Raw genomic sequence first — 17,077 nt, forward strand, 5'->3', positions numbered from 1 at the left:
GCTTGATTGAAAGATTCTTGCTATTTGATAGGAATTTGCCAAATTCAAGAGGGTGGATGGTTTTTCCTTGCTCAGTTTTTTGGGCGTATACTATGAATGGGCCACGGGAATGAGGAGAGTAAAAGTTTGTTAGAGGAAGTTGAGAAAGTGCTGGTGGGGACTGTGAAGTCGAAGGAGAGTCAAGTTTTATTGGGGAAGAAGGAGTAAATTTCCTTTTTTTGGTAGAAGTCAAAATGACAGAATCACTGTCAGAAATTTCTCCATTTTCCCCGTCTGGGGGGTCGGGAGAGGGATCTGGGGGCTTTTTAGCGGGTCCGGGAGGGAAATCTTCCTCCATTATTCACAACAGTAAACAACTACAATAATAGTATGGAAAATGACAGAAGTAAAAAATGTTTATAAATATCTAGAAATCAGCAGCGAAAAGTGACTCCTGGAAGATCAGGAGGGAGAAGAAACCTCAAGGCACAACACACTACACTTTTTTTTCCAGAAAACAAAAAAAGAATGGTAAAAAATTAATTTTAGATAGAGCAAAACAAAACAACTGATGACAACCAAATGTTATTGTTGCAATCCCTTGAAACATATTCAAAGTCTTAGGTGACTGTTGATATACGCAATTTTTTATGCATTACTGATTTATTAACGAATGGATGCAGATAAAAGAATCTCCTAGGATTGAAAGATGTCATTTATGCCATCAATTAAATCCGTTTTTTTTTTTTTTTTTTTTTTAATTTATTAACGAGGCTTCTAACTCACATAATGCTGTCATTTTTTGCCTCATCTGTTTTTAAAATTACAATATTAAAATATTTTAATTATAATTTATAAGTTCTTTAAAATGTGCCTTTTTACCAAGATTACACTTTCAAATATTTTCCAATTAACATGATCGAATAAATTTCATGATTCTTGATATGGCATAGAACTCTGTTGAGGCTATTAAATTCTGAACTTCCGATGGGTCCGAGGTCATCAATATTGTCACTCTCTGTTGTTCATACTTATGCACTTTGTTAATGTATGTTGGACATCTTCAATTTCTTCACATATTGAGCAGATTGGACAATCAGAGAGGCCTATCAAACACAATACTCTTCCCATTAGTGCATGTCCGGATCTTAATCTAAAAATTATTCTCATTTCTGATCTTTTCAGATTAACCTCAGTGAACCAGGGTTTTTTAAACGGTTCCTTTTGCAGTTTTCTATACCATATACCCTTATTGGTAGATAAAGTCTCAAAATGTTGATTCCAGATTATATTACATGTTAAATTAATTTTTTGGCAGTAATTTTCGGCATCTGGTTTCCAGTCATACATTTGTCCATTCACACATGCTTCGTTTGCTAACAAATCCGCTTCTTCATTCCCATGTATTCCTACGTGAGATGGAATCCATTGCAAGCATATTTGCATACCTTTCTGCTGTAGCCGAATTATTTAATCTGCAATATTGTAGGCTATCTTTCTGCAGGCAATTCCTTTTGAACCACTTTTAATATGTTGAAGCGCGCTTTTAGAATCGCTTAATATTACAATTTGATTCCAGTTATTTTTAATTGAATACTCCACAGCTTCTTTGATTGCTATCAATTCTGAATTCATAATAGTGCAATTTTTATTCAGTTTTATTTTATGTGTAAAATTGTTTTGTATTGAAATGAAGGCAGCTCCAACTTGATCCGGTTTTTTCGATCCGTCGGTGTAGATCTGGTAGAATCCTGAATATTTCTTAATTAGCATATCGCTTACGACATGACTGATTTCTCTCAATGAAAGATGTCTTTTGGGGTAATTGAAATCATCAATATCAACTACAACACATTCTAAATTAATTGCTCCAACCCAGGTTTCGAAGGAGTACATATCGAGACATTTGTTTCTATTTGTTTTCCAATCAATGGTTTCTGTAAAATTTTTATCAACATAGGTAATTTGTTATTATTCCAGAATCTGTTTTGTATCAAGGATTTTAGTTTGAAAATTTCTAAAACAAGTGGATTATTTTCAATTGATACAGCTCTTAGCCAAAATCTTGCAGCTAGTTTCCAAGTTCTTATATGCAAAGGAGGGGCACACATTTCACTTTGTAAGACATGCACCGGAGTTGAGTTCAGGAAGCCTCCACATATTCTTAAGGCTCGTGATTGTATTCTCTCTAATTTTTCAATATTGCTTTTGTCAGAATTATGAAAGAGTATACTACCATAATCTAATCGACTTCTTATAAGGGACGTGTACAATCTTTTCATATGAAGTGGATGAATTCCCCAGCTTTTGCCTGACAACACTTTCAAAATATTCATCGGCTGGTTCAATTTTAGACCGGTATTATTTATATGTTTATTCCAAGCGAGTCTGTAATCCAACCACACCCCAAGGAACTTATGTTCGTCCACTCTTTCTATAAGTATATCATTTATTTTAATATTCAGGATGTTTCGTCTCTTTCTCCTTGCAAATAGACATATTTTCGTTTTATGTTCCGATATTTCAAGACCTTTTATTTGAAAAGCATTCTGTAGTTCTAACAGAGCTTGTTGAATAATGTCTTCACATGTTTTTACTTTCTTACTTGAATAATAAATACCAAAATCATCAATGTACTGTACGCGTTTCACTTGGGGATGGTTTCCTATACCAGAAGTTCCAATATTGAATAGTAGGGCAGACATGGGATCTCCTTGCGGTAGTCCTCTCGAGCACCTTTGTGTAGCAAATATGTTAGATTCTTTAATAATGATCATTCTTTGTTTAAAATATTCCCAGATATACTTTATAACTTTTCCTTTTATACCTTTAGAGATGAGAACCTTAATGACCTCTTCGATCTTTATATTATTGTATGCATCTTTAATGTCTACAAAAGCAGCAATTGTAACGGCATTGGTTGTTTGGGCAACTTGTATTTCTGTAACCATTCTTACCAGATTATCCATGGTTGATAGTTTTCTTCTAGATCCTATTGTAGACTTATCGAATAAAAAATTATTTTCTAAATACCACTCTGATCGTCTTGTAATTATAGTGTTGAAAGTTTTACAAAGACATGAAATTAATGAAATTGGCCTTATAGAGGTCATAAGTTTCGGATCTCTTCCGGGTTTAATTATAGGCACAATTTTTACCTGCTTCCATTGCATAGGTAATATGGAAGTTCGTAAAATTGAATTGAATAAATCGATAATAAGCAAATGACAAGAAGTAGGTAAATTAGTTATCATAGAATAAGATATCATATCTATTCCTGGGGATGTATCTTTCATTTTTAATACTGATTTTAGTTCAGAAGCTGTTATCGGTTTGTGAATGCCAGAAGTATCCGAGGTTTCTTCTTCTGTCCACACATGTTCAATTAGATCTTCGTTTGGGGCCAGATATTTTAGATACTCTAACGCTGATTCGCTATTCTCAAAGATATTTGGACGGGAGGTTCCTATTCCCTTATACCATTTCAGTTTCTTCCACATCTCAGAGTAGGTTGTATTAGCGTCAACAGAATCACAGAACTTTCTCCATCCATCCCTTTCTGCTTTTCTTACTATCCGCCTAGTACTCGACTCCTTGCGCTTTAATTCTATGTAATTGTCAATATTAACATTTTTCCGTAAACGAGTCAGAGCTAATCTTTTTTCAGCTATAGCTTTCGAGACTTCTTGATTCCACCATGACTTCGGTTTGAATTCTTTATTTTTAGACTTCTTAAAGAATGGAATACTTTCATCTGCACCTTTGTTCAGAACTTCTTCTAATTTGTCATAGTACTCTTGGATTAACAATGATTGTTCTGGAAGATTTTGTATTAATTTTTCCACCGTGGATTTATATTTGTTCCAATCTGTTTTTTTGAAATTTCTTTTCAAAATTGGTTCATGGTTAGAACAATTTTCTTCTAAAGTGATAATTATTGGTAAATGATCACTACCCATCGTATCTGAATCTACCCTCCAGTTACAAGTCAGTAGGAGCTCTAGGAGATTTATAGATTAACTAGGAGATTTCAGCATTGAGTAAGTTAACACTGCATAATTCTAATTCACAGGATCCGATGATATCTAGGGTTCGTTCAATTGACTGTAAACTTTTATGGATTAAGATTGCAACTCCTCCATAGCCATCGGCTCTGTCTCGTCTATATGTTGTATAGTCTTTAAATGTCAAAATGTAAGGAAATTGTAGCCAAGTTTCTGATATTAGGGCAATTTTAATGTGTTGCCTCTGTAAATATATTTCTAAATCAGGTTTCTTAAAATGTAAGCTTCGAGCATTCCATTGAAATATGTGAAGGTTATTCTTATCCATTATTCGCCGTGACAAGTGATTCCAATATATCATTTAAGCCTCCATCCTTAATAATACCCATTATGGTGTCTATGAATCTATTAATTGCTATTTTTACGAGATTTTCCCAGTTTTCCCCATTTATAATTGCTGTCAATATTTCACGAGCAATGTTGACATTACTGTTGTTTTTTGAATTTATATGCATTTCAGCTGTGTTTGTCTTATTTCGTTTAAGTTTCTCAGCATAAGTAGTTTTTCCGCTTGATTTGTACACATTTTCTTTATTAAACATGTTAATTGGAATATTTACTTTTTATTTTGAGTTAGATATCTTCTTTTCTATTTCTTCATTTCGTTCTTCCACTTTGGACAGTTAATGTCATTTTCCGGATGGTCTCCTCCGCAGTTAACACATTTGGCTACCTGGTCACAGGTCTCGTGCTCTCCATTACATTTAGGGCACAGCTTAATATCTTTCTTGCTACAGTTATTTGCAATATGTCCATACCTCCAACAACAATAGCATTGCATTACCCTGGACACATAAGGTTCTACTCCGAATTTGACCCCGTACATAAAGACGTGTGATGGGTAGAGATGGCAAAATTTCGTTTTAACTAAAAACGCGAAAAAATATTTATGGATCGAAAATAGGGCATTTATAAGTTTTCTTTGCGTTTCAAGGCATTTGAAAGTGTTTCCAGTGATTTCTATTTCGCGAATTAACGCGAAAAACGTGATTTTGGCCGTATTTCAGCTAAATTATTCTATTTAGCGAAATAGGCGCGAATTTCCCGAAAATACCGGGTATTGAAATAACATGTGAGAATTTCAAAAAATCGATATTTATCAGCGGAAATAATATCAGTGCCATTTCCATTGTTTTTTGTATTTACCTGTATTTCAAATATGCCTACTATATTTCATTTTTGAAAGCCTGTCCTACCTCTTTTTACAATTTTGTTACTATTTAATGTGTAAATATTTAATATTTTTAATTTATACTGTACGCTGAATTTAAACGCTTTCCGAGAATATAGCGTATTTCAGAAATCAAAGAACCATACAAATTGGAGAAGCTGATACAGTAATATTTAGTCCAGTACAACTAAAGAAGAATTGAGAAAAATGCATAAGGAAGGTAGTTTCACGTGAATGTGCAGGGATAAGTATTATGCCTACTTTATTTCTTTTTTGGAAGCCTTTCCTACGATTTTTTATAATTTTGTTACTATTTTATGTGTAAATATTTAACATTTTTGTACTTTAGGCTAAAATTGCTTTTTGACATTACACAATTTGTGCGAAATAAATGACGCCTATTGATGTTAATCGCAATCTGCATTTGTTGTGTTTGTGTTCGACCCGTACTTAGAGTTTCCTTCCTTATTAATTTAATATTAAAATTAATTATTTATAATCTTTCCCATGGAAATACTTGCAAATGAAGGTCAAAAATATATTTTACCAAAAATACTTAAAATGTGCGCTAAAAACATTCAGGAAATACATTTTTTTCTATTTTGCTACAAAACGCGAAATTATGCCTCAAAATGCTATAAAACGCTAAATTTCCAATTTTTAATGCTAAAAAATCTGAAAATTAATGCTAAATTTTGCCATCTCTAGTGATGGGATCTCTTTGACGACTTCCATGATTTCTTCGTCTGTCACATCAAGGTCTACCCTTCGTATTACACCGAAAGAAAATTCTTGTTTTTTTTCTGCCACTTCCCATTTCTTAAAATTGAAAATTATATTTTGAAGGCTTTTTCGGCTTCCAGATCGTTTGGGAACGTAATTTCCATTTTTGTTCCGGAAATTATTTTCAATTTCTCCATTTTCATTCCAGCCTTAAAAAGTAGTTTCGCCATTCCTAATTTTCCAGGTAGGTTTTCTCCTTGTACCACAATGATTCCTTTCTTTTCATTCAATTCTTTTTTCCCTGTTTCACTAGTTTCGGAGTTCAGCCTTGACCTTTTGCCGGACCGTGTCACGGTATGCCACTCTCCAGAAATCTCATCACTTTTATTATTTGATGTTTCCATTACATCATTAATCACTATTTTAGGCGATAGTGGGTACACCATATTACTGGATGGATTCAGAGCCTTCTGGCCCTGGTCTCCCCTTTATTTATATTTCAAGCACGAGTAGTTTTTTGAAAACAACGTTTTGTAGATTTATTGTCACCAATGCGCGTCCACTGGTAGTAATTTCTGATTACGTCAAAATACGGAAATTCGAGCGCGGCTCGGACCGTCGTCTGCTCATCACAAAGGTTCGCGGCGTACTCAATAATGCAAATCTGGGTGAGTATTTCAATTCAAAATTCCAAGTTTATTTATATTTGTACGTATAAATATGACGTTTCATGATTCTGAATGTCAAATTACTTTAGTGTTGCCATCATATAAATGATAACTATCATCGGTAGTTACGCCTATCGATCCGATATTGTAAAGTTATCGATTTCACTGCGCTAGACCCCCAGAACGGCCGTGTGTGGTTTGTTGTGTGTTGCTTCCGTTGTCGGTATGGTATGGCATGGCGTGTGACACAGACAGTACTTGTGGCAGGAAGCAGCAGTAACCTCTTCTAAATGACCGCGGGTTGAGAGCCACTGATTTGTTTTAAAGTTGATCCATTTCATGTGCAATGGATAATATTGTTCGCGATAATAATAAATTACGATTGCACTATCAGGATTAGTTCGAATAATCTCTTGACTATACTGATAAATGTATTATATTTACTCAAAAAAGCAGATAATAATTTTGCCCAGTTAACGATGAAAGAGCCAAGATAGCTGTGGAATTTAAATCAACCTGTCGTGGACACCAACACCGGTCTGGCTACTAAGGTCATTAGTGTTCGTCGTATTTTTGTGCAATAAAAAATAATTAAGGGCTGCAAAATGGGGGAAAGATTTGGTGAATTTAATATGTACATGTGGGATTGGTCAGCTTACTGTGATTGGTTGGAAACATATTTTATGTCAAATAATACGCCGGAAGATTTGAGAGTAGCAAATTTAACCTCGGCTGTGGGTAAAACAACAAATAAGCTGATAGTGAAGTTGTGCAGTCCTTCTAAGCCCACAGAAATGGCTTTCAAAAGAATTGTTAAAATTGTGCAAGACTATTTCCAATCCAAACCATTTGTAAAGGAGGAACGTCACAAATTCCGCCAGACGAAACAAAGGGAGAAAACAATTGAACAGTATGTGGACACTTTAAAAAAAAATGCCCGCTTCTGCGATTTCGGAGAAAGAGAGGACGAGTGTTTGCAAGAACAATTCTCGAGCGGCCTACAGAGTGAAGCAATTAGAAATCAATTAAATTACTTAGAGGAACCGCTCACTTTTGATAAACTTGTATTAATGGCAAGCGATCTGGAAAAGAAAGCGGCAGAAGATAAAAAAGATGAAAAAAGAACGTCCATAAAAGAAAGTGAAGCATTTACAATTCCAGCAGAAAATAATGCAGAAAAAATTACTTCATTAAGAAAAAAAGAAGCAGACAATAATTCTGCAGCAAATAATACAATGGGAAATAATGCAGCTGAAAATAACGCAGTAAAAAATAATGCACCGGAAAATAATGTAACAGAAAAGAGTGCAGCATATAAAATTCCAGCAGAAAATAATGTAAAAAAAAATATTTCATTAAAAAAAAAAGAACCGGACAATAATGCTGCAGCAAATAATACAGTTGGAAATGATGTAGCAGAAAATAACGCTGTACAAAATAATTCACCGGCAAATAATATAAAAGAAAAGAGTGCAGCATATAAAATTCCAGCAGAAAAAAATACTTCATTAAAAAAAAAAGAACCACATAATAATACAGTTGGAAATGATGCATCAGAAAATAACGCTGTTCAAAAGAATGCACTGGCAAATAATGTAATAGAAAAGAGTGCAGCATATAAAATTCCAGCAGAAAATAATGAAACAGCAATGAATGAAGTGGAAAATGAAGTAGCAGAAAAACATGCATCCGATGGAGATGCAGGTTATGCTGATAAATGGACAGCCGCAAGCAGGGAAGAAGGAGGCGGGAGCAGCCACCAGAGATATGAAGAGTTGAATGTCAAATCACGGGACCGCCCCGACAGTCCAGTCACGGGAAGTAGGAACAGGCGCAAAATTAAGCGAGCATTCAAAGAAACGGGGGGACAAGGAAATGTCACTCAGCAGATAGAGCAGTACAACGAAATGGAAGAAGGAGAAGTAATTTTGTTTTTTTTTCGAATAATTCAATTAGCGCCATATACGATTATAAAATAGCAGATATAAATTCTTTTAGGTATACCCTTAATATTAAAGGAAAAAAATACTTTTGCAAGTTATGATTTAAAATATTACATTTATTATTATTTGTTTGCGCCCGTACTCTCTAAATAGTATAAAATAAAATCGCTATCCGTGTCTGTCTGCGCTTAGTTCTTCTAAACTACGCAACTGATTGTGATAGGATTTTTACTATCATTTAGAGAATTTCTTCCTTTAGGTTTAAATGTATATGTATATATAAAATACATGTATTTAAAGAAAGTAGAGAAAAGTCGATGGTTTGTAAACTAGTCGTACAAAAAAATTTTCGGGCGCTTACATTGCTAACGCTGACTAAACCTTATGAGGTACATAAAAATAAAGTACTACGGAATTGTATATCTTGAACAGGCCTACAGAAAAATCCACGATGGTGTATGTCTCTCTCCTAAGGATAATCCCAAGCAACGCCAGGTACACGTCAGCTAGTATTAATATAAATAAATAGTTTGGTCCGTATACAAACTCAATTCTTTCAAGAAAGGCATACAAATGTCTAATTATGAGATTTCATAGAATAAAAAATCCAATTATTTATGATTACTCCATCAATGATGTAGTTCTAACCGCTGTAACCGAGGTGAATGATTTAGGTGTAAACTTTGACCAAAACTGAATTTTATAAATCATATTGAAATTACTTCAAATAAAGCTTTGAAAATGTTGGGTTTTGTTATAAGAATTTGCAGCCAATTAAAAAATATTCAAACATTTGTATGTGTCATTGGTTAGGAGTCAAATTGAGTACAACTCGACAGTGTGGGCACCTAGTTACGCTAGTCATTCACTCACGATAGAAAGAATTCAAAAAAATTCTATTAATTTCAGAATGGGTATTACAAGGGAATGCGTCAACTATAATTATCTACTATGTCAGCTTAATTTATTAAAATTATCTGAACGTAGAATAGTTAATGACCTAAAATGTTTATATAAAATCATAAATTCAATAATTGACAGCCCTGAACTATTATATTTGATTTCCCTACATATACCTCGTAAACCAACATTGAGGCATTATCTACCGTTCTATTGTGATAACTCCAACACTGAATCTCAATTCTATACCCCCGTTCGCCGTATACAAAATTTGGGTAATGACTATAAAGATGTTGTTGATATATTCAACACATCATTCACCACATATAAACAAGTCATTACCCAATTTATTTTGGAAAAAAGAATATCAAATACAATATAATTAAACTACAGAAACTAAGTAGCTTCATTTTATTTCGTTTTTGACATTATTTTTGTTTAAGAGGTTGTGTTTTATTATGTATTCTATTTCCTTTTTGATTTTGTTATGTGATTTTACTTTGACTTTGTTTTATTTTTGATTTGTTGTGTTCTTTGTAAAAAACAAGAAAATAACATGTAAAAGCCCTGCCGGGCGTAAATTTATAAATAAATAAATACAATATTTTATTGAATCACCGATTCCATATTGAATTTGTATACCTTTCTTGAAATAATTTGAGTTTGTATGTGGGAGAAAACCATTTATTCATAATCATATTGCGTATGTACGGGCGCAAACAAATAATTCATATAATATTTTAAAGCATAACTGACAAAAAGGGTTTTTTTATAATTATATTAGCGCCATCTACAAAAAAGCAGATTATGGACACTTTTAAGTATACCCTTGAATAAATAAAAATTACATGTCGAACGTGTCCTAACCATATTTTTAAATTTTGGCAACAAGATTCACCCAATCGTGGAAAACCCGCAAGAACCTCTTAAAAGATCTCGCAAAGAAGATTTGCAACCGGAAAAACCACACAGCGCACCTGCACAGCCTATGGTGAGCAATCCAAACATATTGTTACTTGGAAACTAATCTAATCTAATTTAATATATCTAATCATTCATGTATTTAATATATATTATAAAAATAAACCAGTGTTTCCCCACCCGTCTAATTTTCTTCACACACCGGTGGTTATGGTGGTAGATAGCCCTTGGTGTCACATCCAAGGTAAGAGAGTTTGGTGGGGGTGGTTGAGATGTACGAGTACTTTGTTATTGGAAGGCCGCGAATGCTTCAGATTATTTCAAAATGGGTCCGCCGACTGCGAAGGTGAGTCTCGAAGGTTCCAGAAAGTTTATGAAGGTTCTAGAATGCTCTAGAAAGTTCTGGAAGGAGAAAGTTCAAGAAGGTCCTATAAGGTTCCAAACTGAGTGGTGGAGTGTGTCGGTGAGTCTAGAACAGAGGTTCCCAGACTTTTTTGCCACGTAGACCGCTTGCCAAATTTTTTTTCCGTAGACCACCTGCCTGCCGAATTTTGAATTTTCTTAAAACTATTAACGTCCCATGTGATAATCATTTATTTTTTTCGTAAAAAGATTCCCTTCCCTTGCCTGCCCTACAACCGGGTGGCGATATAGTTCCTCTGTTTTTGCATTGTGCAGACAGGGGCGCCCTTGTGAGGTATTACACCAAATGAAAATGGAGCATGATAGGCAACGGGAATTTCTTTCTGTAGCTGGCCCTCTACAGAACTGCCACTTAAGTTCTTTGTTAGTTCTTCTTGTCATATATCATTATCATTCTTTTAAAAAGTTCTGGAAGGAACTACAGTAGCGCGTGGCGAGGTACAGCTAATATAATTATAACTATACTATTGCTACATAAGATCTCGAAAACAACTCCCATCCCCTTTTTCCATCCCTTAATGCAGAATTTTGATACTTTTTATACTTATTGATGAAATGGCATTCAAAATGAGAGGAAAGTTACTGTCTACATCTGATTTCGAAAAACACTGTAGTAGAAAATAAATTAGTAAAAATGCTTGTCGTGAAGTACTGACTGCACACGAAACTGCGCCTAGGGCCTAGTAAAAACTTCAAGGGTGCTGTGATAGGTTTATTACTATCAGCCGTGGCTTCTTGGCGCCTTGGCAAGTCTGCACACGGAGCGGACAACTCCAATTGTGCCCGCACAATTAAAATGGGGTGGTCTTGTGTCGGTGCAAGCGGAATTGGACTGACGTTATGGCTAATGGCTAGTGGCCACCTTGCGGTAGATAGATTTGTACTATCACCAATATTGCAATTAGAAACTTGTTTGGCTTACCAATTTAAAATTGCTCAAAAAAATCTGTTTCTTTCACTAATTAAAATTAATTTTCGTAATGGTAATGACGGTCTCCTTGAACGAGGGTTAAGGCTCTCCACTACGAATCCGAAGGTGACGGGTTTAAAACTCGACGTATCGCCCTGGTGAATGACCACCATTCAGAATTGAAACGTTGCTTGAAATGGCCTTAGCCGTGCTTGGTGACCAGATCTAAATTGCCAGGTACCTACTTCCCCGCCTTCGTCATCTCCTTCCCCTCCCCACTACATTCAACATCACAACCTACCTACCCCAATTGGGGATGATATAATGTCTCTATACTGTCTCCAGAGGGTTGGGGCACTCAGTATTTTTTAAACATTGCGCTGAGATGTCAATGATATTTCTCAATGCAGTTTGCTTGGCAAGTGAACGCGGGCTTTGAGATTCCGGAAAAACTGTGCAAGTGGCATGACCGAGTTATGAAGTACACTTCGGAAGATCGCCTCGAGATAGCTGTCGGGGAGTGCAAGCAGAAACTTGTGGACTTAGAGGAGAAACTCACATTCGGCTGCGACGATCCTGATATTGCCACCGTACTCAATATTTTGGCTTCGATCTACAGGTCAGATATCCTTATTTGTCAACATTTAGTAACCGGTGAAGGTTTGGCCTCTCCATTTGACGAATGAATTAGGAAGGAGCTAGGGATCTTACCACTTGACCGCGAAGTTTAATGTTTATTACTATGAGACTATAAAGGTAAGGATACACTGGGCCTACGTACGCAACGTGTGCATTACGACGTTCCCAGGCTGAATCGTCTTAAGAACTAAGTCAAAAAAATACATTCGAGAAAACGATGGTTTTATTTTGTAAATACAGCAATCAGCATGGACCTAAATGTTGGCCTAAATTAATAAATATTTAGCTTTAACTTTGAACATATCGACGCCGGAAAGGCAAAATATTTTTCAAAGTTATTTCACTCTGGTTATATATTATGTGTAAGTCTTGTCCTATACATGCAACACAAATTTTAATCGTAGTATCACGATATTCAATAGATTTTATTTTGTAATGTGGTATTATCGTGCCTTCATTGTAGCGTGTCGGGTAGTATGCAATAATACTCTTAGGTGATATATGTACTGGTATTTATTGGGGAGCTGCTTGTAGCAAAAGAAGGCGCACAACTAACGTGCATCGCCTTTTATTCCATCTCGCTTGCACTCATCCACATTCGTACAGATATCACAGTAACACTTCGTAACATCTTATTAAATCTATCAGTTGTTTATCTCTTATTTTAACAACAAAACAAGCAACAAATGCTAGTAAACGGTAAAACAAACATAACCTTAAAGGACTAATTAATCAACTCGTTGGAATGCCTTCCACCCAGCCATCTTTCTTTCACATGACAATGTCCCACAATCTGGACAGCGCAAATCAGCGTTGGGCGGGAAGCATAGGGCAGCGTTGCGTGTGACAAGTGTGTTTCTGAAGCACATATTTTTATAGAAAATGCATGGATTTTAAGTTGTCCAGATATCATAATGCGTTGCATACATTGCGTACGTAGGCCCAGTGTGTTCTTACCTTAATATTGCAAATGGCCACTAGTGAGTGACTCAATTGTGACTACTTTGGCTCTTTCTTTCTTTCATTCATTTTTTAAACATTGCTCACTGAATTTCAAAAATACCTGAATGCATGTTCCTCTTCACCGTTCCCCAGGGAACAACGGCGGTATGGGGAAGCATTCGGGCTGCTAGACCGGGCCCTGAGGATTCTGAAGACCAAATTTGGGGAAAGCCACCCCTCCGTAACAGCCACTTACAACAACCTCGCTTTACTTCATGAAATACAAGGTATAAAATTAAATATTTTTCGAAAACTTTTAAAAATTAATGGTTTTAAATTTGGAATGTGCGATAGATGGAACAGTTATGTTTTGAATTAGAGTTCAATCAAGGAGGCTAATAATTTTTTTTTAACATCATGAGTCCCTGAGGAAAAAATCCCTCAGGGCCCATGTCGTCTTTAGGGATACTGTGTGGAGTCTTTTTATGTTAAAGAAAGAGAGAAAGTTCTGGGAAGGAAAAAGGTATAAGATGTGGGTAGGAATCTAGGGATCAATGTGACCAGGAGTTACGGAGGTATGAATCCATCCCTCTCATCGTGGTGCAAGGCGATGGGTGGAGAGAGTCCGGCTGGAGAGGTCAAAAGGTCTCCCTCAACCAGTCTCTCTCGATTCGGCTCGCCAGGCAATAGGTGGGCAAATGCATCCGCCGCCAAGACCTAGACAAACCTCAACCCATAAACTCGGGCAACCCCGCTAAGTCACCAAACGTAGCGAACCACTTGGGGTGGCCTATGGCTAGGGTGTTGATTATCCAATAAATTGTTATCGGGGCGGCGGTACCCATACCCGCCTCTTAGTCTGTTGGGTACTCATAATTCGATCTACCCTCGTCATCTTAATTATTCTCATGAGGGGGGATATCAATCACTATCGATCTACCCTCGTCATCTTGATTATTCTCTCTAGGGGCGATGTCAGTCTCTATCGATCTACCATCGTCGTCTTGATTATTCTCTCTAGGGGCGATGTCAGTCTCTATCGATCTACCATCGTCGTCTTGATTATTCTCTCTAGGGGCGATGTCAGTCTCTATCGATCTACCATCGTCGTCTTGATTATTCCCTCTAGGGGCGATGTCAGTCACTATCGATCTACCCTCGTCATCTTGATTATTCTCTCTAGGGGCGATGTCAGTCACTATCGATCTACTATCGTCGTCTTGATTATTCTCTCTAGGGGCGATATCAGTCACTATCGATCTATCATCGTCATCTTGATTATTCTCTCTAGGGGCGATGTCAGTCACTATCGATCTACCATCGTCGTCTTGATTATTCTCTCTAGGGGCGATATCAGTCACTATCGATCTACCATCGTCGTCTTGATTATTCTCACTAGGGGCGATATCAAACAAATTTGTTGTGGACTATATAGTAAATTATACAGGATTCAGTATCAAGCCAGTTAATAATTGCACACGATACAAAAAAACAAAGTCTAAAATATTCTGGTACACCATCTCATAAAAGATGAAAGATCTCACATAATCATAAAACCAGAAACAAATAGACAAGCTAAATATGTATAGCCCCGGTTAGCCTGTTTTTCCATCCACGTCCACATGACCTAAAAAGCCCTAATAATATAATAAGGGTTCCCAACCGGTCAAAATTACCGCAAAGCGAAATTTGATAAATTCCGATCGTCAACGCTTTTTTCTTGTGTCTTCTTTCGCTGGAGATCACTTTTGTAGTGATAGCACTGTTTTAACAGACGATTTGAGATGAGTAATCTACGGTTTCTGATATACTGTTTCAAGTAAAGAATGGTTTATTCCAGTGCAGAAATTATACAAAATTTAAAAAAAACTAACTACCACACATATTACTCACTACCCAGAATACTTATGGAGGGAAATAATTACACTGAGACAGTGGACATCTTTAATTTATCTTTAAAACAATACATAGCATTGTTACTGAGGCTCTTAAGTTACATATAAAAAAAATATTTACTGTATTAATATATAATTGTTATTATTCATATGTAAAAGCCCCTAAAAAGTAATAAATTAGTAAATAATGAATAAAAGTAAGTGATGCAAGATGGCGGATGGCGGATGGCCGGCACATACCAAATTCTGCATCATCACAATTAATGGATGAAGTGATTGCAAACAATGAAAATTCTGTGGATTCTATTGACAGTGATGACAGTGTAGAAAAATCCCACGTTTTCTGCCGAAAACAATAACCCACCCAAACTCTTCAAGTAGTGAATATATGACCACAATAAGATTTTGATGCATTTCTAACCTGTTTCACGTTAAGCATGTTATGTGCTTTCAAACGCTACAACTTTGATCGATTTAAAAGACTTTTAATGATATCTACATGCGCATGCCAATCGATTACATCTTCTGTTATTCACGAGGATCCAGATGATTAGTCGTGGATAAAAAATTATAATTATATCGTATTGTTTAAGATTAATTTTACTTTCAATATACTCACTTACCGTATATTTTGCAGAGGTATTTTTTTTCCTTTTTGCTATTAGATTTGTAACATATAAATATATTAAATAGGTTCGTATTCTGGTTATTTTTTTTTTCAAATCATATTAATGGGTAATGAACATTGTATTGTAATAAATAAAAAGTTTACTTAATATTAAAAACGAGTCTTAATTTTTTACGATATATTATGTTATTTTTATGCATCCAAATATTAAAAATTTGTTTTTCTCAGTTAACATGGTCTATACACTAGCAGCTCATTTATGAAAATAAGATTAAAAATAGTCCTCACCCTCAAAAAGATTGTGGGAACTCTGTATATAACAAAAACAGATGACAATTTTTTTAATGATATAAATCTGATTTTCTGTTCACAAGGTAAAAACAGGGACTTCGGAAAACCTTCTACAAGCAAGAACTGACCCGAGCGCAGAAATTATATTTGATACTACACTACAACACATGGCCATCAATATTCGCACTGAATGACCTTCCAAATTCACCGGAACACAGGCGACATCTACATACATCTTCCCGTCACATGAGATTCATCCTACAATAGACAATTTTACGGGACACGGGGTATAACAACTATTATCACTGGTATAGTGATATACACACCGTAAATATTAATCTTTTAATTCTTATTATAAAAATTATTTTAAAAACGCTTTGAAATGAACAATTTTGTAATGTTTTTGAAATTAATAAACAAATTGAATTGAATTGAATAACTTTTTTTGTCTAAGCGGCAAGTGCGGGGGGGGGCGTCCCTAATTTAAACCAATAGAACCAATTTGCCCGTATCTGTGAGTGAAGCAATCATGCTATTTAATCGACATCTTATGGGGTGTAATGTGTAAAGCCTCTAGTTTAGTTAGTTCTACGCATTAGGACCAATAGAGCCAACACGTGCAATGGCCAATATACGCCAAGTGGCCATGTACACGTTGGGCTAGCGTAACTAGGTAACGTGTATTAGGGGTATAACCCAGTGCTACGACATTCAAATAGCAAGCTGGAAAAAATATTACAACTTTTTTTTTATACATAACACTAAGGATATGTTGTTTCATAAAATTTGGAAATAATCAACTTTCAGTGTTCATTGGCGAGTTCTATGAATTGAAATAATAATAAAACATGAAAATTAACTTTGAAATTTGAAGAATTGTTCAAATTCTCTGAAACAACCCGTCCTTAGTTACTTTCTTAAACATAATATATTCCTTGTACTAATTTTTATTTCTCTTTTATGAAGTGTTTTTATACATG

The 17,077-nt window shown here is 35.4% G+C and overlaps 1 protein-coding gene across 1 annotated transcript; it reads left to right on the plus strand.

Annotated features, from left to right (window-relative positions):
- Nucleotides 1–7,731: 7,731 nt before the first annotated feature.
- On the plus strand, nucleotides 7,732–17,028 carry LOC149415438 (uncharacterized). The gene is made up of 5 exons (XM_089642461.1): nucleotides 7,732–8,527; nucleotides 10,341–10,439; nucleotides 12,113–12,321; nucleotides 13,437–13,570; nucleotides 16,181–17,028. Exons 1-5 carry the CDS (start codon nucleotides 7,841–7,843, stop codon nucleotides 16,222–16,224), a joined length of 1,173 nt encoding a protein of 390 aa, XP_089498587.1. The 5' UTR covers nucleotides 7,732–7,840; the 3' UTR covers nucleotides 16,225–17,028.
- Nucleotides 17,029–17,077: the final 49 nt, after the last annotated feature.

Source organism: Hesperophylax consimilis, chromosome 18 (genome assembly GCF_061612785.1).
Source record: "Hesperophylax consimilis isolate HC1 chromosome 18, BYU_Hcon_1.0, whole genome shotgun sequence".
Classification (NCBI taxonomy): domain Eukaryota; kingdom Metazoa; phylum Arthropoda; class Insecta; order Trichoptera; family Limnephilidae; genus Hesperophylax; species Hesperophylax consimilis.